This window comes from Engraulis encrasicolus, chromosome 14 (genome assembly GCF_034702125.1).
Source record: "Engraulis encrasicolus isolate BLACKSEA-1 chromosome 14, IST_EnEncr_1.0, whole genome shotgun sequence".
Lineage (NCBI taxonomy): Eukaryota > Metazoa > Chordata > Actinopteri > Clupeiformes > Engraulidae > Engraulis > Engraulis encrasicolus.
The window spans coordinates 27801647-27806250 of NC_085870.1; the positions used below are offsets into that span (position 1 = coordinate 27801647).

Consider the following 4604-nt stretch of genomic DNA (forward strand, 5'->3'; position numbering starts at 1 on the left):
ACACACACACATCTGCGTACATTGTGACTGGTGGTCAATGTGCACAAAACTGACATAAAAGCTAGAACGAGGGATTAACGAGGCATCTTTGTGTGCAATTTTAGGCAACACTTTGACACACCATGCAATTCCAAAATGATAATAAGTTAATAAAATTTAACAAAAGTTTTGCTACATTAACACATTGAGTACCGACGACGTAATAATACGTTTTTCACGCCCATGCGTTGTATACCAAAACGTAAAAATACGTTTTTGCGTTTAATGTCATATTTCGAATCTACACCTTCAATGGACAATATATGTGATTTTGGGAGCTCTGTGATGGACATAAATGACAAAATTTGCAGTCAAAAGTTTGTGTTATGATTTGGACATTTTAATTTATCTTACCAAGATGTCTGCATGCCAACCCATACCGTAGACTATCTGTAATAGGCTCCTAATGATCGCGCTGCCTGCATTGATGCTACGGCTCTGCATTTGATTTCGTCGCTAAATGATCCCGCACTGATGCTCTTTTACTCTCTCTGTTCCCCTTCACCTTGTGGTATGGTAGCTATAGGAAGGGCTATGGTAGCTATTCGTGAATCGCGCTATGTTGTTTTTTCCCTAGTACGGTCGGTGCCCACGCTGTAGCGCATGTAGTGTCTGACTTCAAGCAATAGGTAAACACAGAGACATTGTATATTGTGCCTGGAGTATCTTGAACTTTCTGGACTTGCTACCTAGACCTTTACCAGATCCTTGGATCCAAATGGCACCCGAACTGTGATTGGAGTAATGCGCTCCGATTTGGAAGTTTGATTGGCAATCAGATTAGAATTGTTTATTTGATTATTCGCCCCCATGTTGAACTTTCTGTGTCTTCCTGTATGTGAAAAGCCAGAAGCTAGCATAGATGGCTACATATCATATGGATCGGATGGGCTACATCTAAGCATCATATCATTGGGATTTGTTGTCAATGTTGGGCTATTATTTCGGGAGTTATCGGGAGCTATTTTAGCAAATGTCTCACCTTCTGCGTGTGTGCAAAGAGTTTGTGTTCAGTCTGCGTGAAAAACTTGGATTTCGAAGGGCATTGATTGCCGATGTCGTAGTGGGACAGAGCAGGAGGTGTGTCTTGACGAGCAGCAAGATGCTTGTCAGAACTAACCTTGCACCAAATTGTGATTAAAACCAACTCGTTCCCTTTCAAAATCGTGACATTCTGAAGCAGCGCACCCTTCACAAAAACCTCAATATCTCCGATTGTAGCTGAATTCCATGGATACCCGCTTCGGTTTAGCTTGGGTTTGCTCGGCAATAAAAGCTTGTAGAGACACACGGTTTTCACCTACTAAGAGGGCAGAGTCTCCACTTTCAAACGAGCCATAACATGTTTCATTGGCCCTATCACATAATACGCTGTGAGTCTACAAAGAACGTCAAAAAAAGGCTTAGAACGCTGGTATTCTACGACATAATTCCGTGAGCACCGCCGGTATTCAATGTGTTAAATTTAGCCTACATCACAGCGACTTTCCTGCAGGAAGCATGTCCCCTTCCTAAGTTATATCCTTCATTAAGTTTAACTTCTTTCATCTTCACAGATGGGTATGATATTGCAAAATGACTCTTGTGTGTGTTTGTGTGTGTGTCCGCGTGTCCGCTTTTCCGCCTACACCCATCCCCAGGTGTTAATATCAGAGGGTCTGGGCCGCTACGCTAAGGACCCCAAGTTCGTGGCGGCGACCAAGCACGAGATCGCCGACGCCTGCGAGATGACCATCGACGAGATGGAGAGCGCGGCCAGCCATCTGCTGAACGGCAGCCTCCCGCCGGGGGTCAACGGCGTCGGCGGCGGGGTCAATGGCGGCGTGAATGGCGGGGTGAACGGCAACATGTTCCCCATCCTCAGCCAGCAGGACTACGACCTGCAGGACGTGTCGGCCAGCTACAGCGACGAGGAGCTGGAGCCGCGGCCGCGCTACGAGGAGGACCTGGCCGACGAGATGATCTGCATCACCACGTTATAGCGGCTGCCTCCGGCCCGCTCCACTCCAGGCCGCTCTGCTACGCCAGACTCTGACGTCTCCCACCGTCTCACACCCCTCCACTCTCTCCCTGGACTGCACACAGACACGCAGACAGAGAGACAGACAGCCAGGCAGACAGACTCTAGCCTCTGGCTTCTAGAAACAGGCCGCTGGCCCCTGGCCCCGGGTCTCAGGCCTCACAGGCCCAGCAATGACACAGTCTTCCCCCAGGGGGCGCCACTGAGACGTGTGGGAGAAAAAATTAAAAATGCAACTTGTATGAGAACCAACTCGTATGAGAAAGACTGCAATGCATCTACTTGCTCTCAACCAAAAGAAGTGCCTTTTTTACATTTCAAAAATGGAAAGGCACCTGGATGACAAGCCTGTATGGTCCCGCTCCTCCCCCCCTGCAGTCCCCCCTCTATGCCTGCCTCCACCCCCTCATGCCCCCCCCACGCCCTCCACAGCCCTTTAGCTCCGCCCTGCTTGCCAAGGGGCTGCTACGATTGGTCCAATATTCGGCTTCCTTCTCTATGGACCAATGAAGAGGCTCATCTTGGTCCGGGGGCGGGAGTAGGCCCAAAGCTGAGCTGTCCGATTCTGAAGATGAAGCACGATTGGCCAGTTCGTGTGCCAGTCACCTTGAGAATGAGGGGTGGGGCATGGACCAACCTAGCTAAGATGCAAGATAACAAAAGGGGGCTGGGCTTTCTATATAAATATATAAATACATACAGTATATATTATTATAATTACTTATTATAATTATTTTTAAGGTGATGACAATCAGATTTAAGATGTCATTACCTCGGTCACTTTATTAAGAGTTTGCATATCAAGCACGTTTTCAATGCAAGCGAAGACAGGCATATCGCCCCCCATGCCCAAGCAAAGAACGGCATATCGCCAGTGTCCACCCTCCTCCCCGAGTAGACAGGCATATCGCCCCATGTCCACCCTTTTTCCCGAGTATGGTTTTCTAAGCTTCACTTTAACCCCTGAAAATATTTTTAAAATGTTAATGACAGGAAATTGTTAAATTAAAATAGCAAAGAACATTAAGAATTTAAAACTGCAACCCGTTTACAGTTTAAAAAGGAAAAGATATCATACCTACCTATTGAGTTATCAAACTGGATATACTTTTGAAGAAATTTCAGCATTTCTGTTGAATGCACTAGCCTACAGGTTATTTTTCAAATTTACAATAGTCTGTTTAAAAATTTCATAATAAAGTTACTGTACATTACTTGTAATGTATATAAAAAATGAAAGAACAGTTTGTATAGAGACATTATATATTTTGAAATTCTGTACGGTATGAAAAAAAGGAATCAGCAATATTGACTCTTGCTCGTGCTCTCCTTAACCTCAAGAGAGGCCGACTGCTTTTTCTTTTCTAAGTACTGTACTCCTCAGTTGGTTTGCCTTGTTTTCTTCTTTTTCTCACATATGCATTCTCACTTTTAGATGGGTTTGACGTTTCTTTGAAATGTTTTCATTTGAAGGGGGTGTACGTACGGTACCATCTGCATGGGAGTATGATAGCAGTATCCTTCTCCGTTATGTCTCCACGTGCAAAAAAAAACAAACAAACAAACAAACAAAAAACAACAAATCAAGCAAAAGAATAAGAACAGCAGAGAATCTCTCCCCGATACAGCCAGCCTGCATTCTAAAGCAGAACCCAGCGCTTCCTCTAGAAGCAGGCGCCTGTAGGGCTCGGACCCCGCAGAACTCTCTTCTCCTAAACGGGTCTCAGCCTAAGAACCTGAATGGGCCGAACCTGCTCCTGCCGGACGCTCTCCTGCAAGGAACCGGCAAGATCGCGATAGGCTTGTCTCAATTCTTAGCTTGCATCATCATTTCTCTATTTCTGTCTCTTGTTTCTTTTGCAGGAGGGGTTCTATGTTAAAGAAATAATGCATTTGTGCATTGACAATGCTGCTCAATGTAGTCTCTGATCTAAGCAGACACAGTGATGACCCCATAGGCAGGTCTCAGGGCTGCAGTATGAGAAGTATTCTGCATCCATCTCTCCCCAGGATGCACAGAGCGGGACAGGCCGTCCTTAACCAAGGGTGCAATGGAACACACCAGAGCCATGGAAGTAGGAGTTGGGCTATTCCCATTGACCTCAGTGGTCCATTTTTTACACAAGAATGGTGGCTCATGGAGCCTTTCACATACAGTAGATCAACATTGACATCGTTCCACTAATAGTTCCAGGAATTGGGCAGAGAACACAGAAAATGTAGTGGCTCTGTGTTAGTCTCTCGCAAACAGTAAGCCGCTGCCCGGAATTATTTGAATCTAAGTGGATCATGTCACCTACCGGCTTCCTGTACCCCAGTTGTCACAACTCTGAATTCCATAGCTCTGGAACACATTATGCTGTACCTGCATTCTGTCCCCTGGTTGGTTAGGATGAACTACTCCTCTCCAGCATCCTGGTGGAAGAGCAGAGGACTGGGTGTCGTATGGGATTGGTGGAGGGAGACTATGGGTGTATGAGACCTGGTCCTAAGGAGAAGGAGAGTGCTAAGCAATATTTATACCCCTCCCCCCCCTCTCTCTTCC

General features: G+C 46.1%; 1 protein-coding gene across 1 annotated transcript in view; it reads left to right on the top strand.

Moving 5' to 3' along the window:
- cacna1da (calcium channel, voltage-dependent, L type, alpha 1D subunit, a) overlaps positions 1 to 2436 on the top strand; it is a 166966-nt gene extending 164530 nt beyond the window's left edge. Inside the window, 1 exon segment of the mRNA XM_063215328.1 lies at positions 1680 to 2436. Within this exon segment, the coding sequence (XP_063071398.1) occupies positions 1680 to 2021 (342 nt within the window). The 3' untranslated portion in view covers positions 2022 to 2436.
- Positions 2437 to 4604: the final 2168 nt, after the last annotated feature.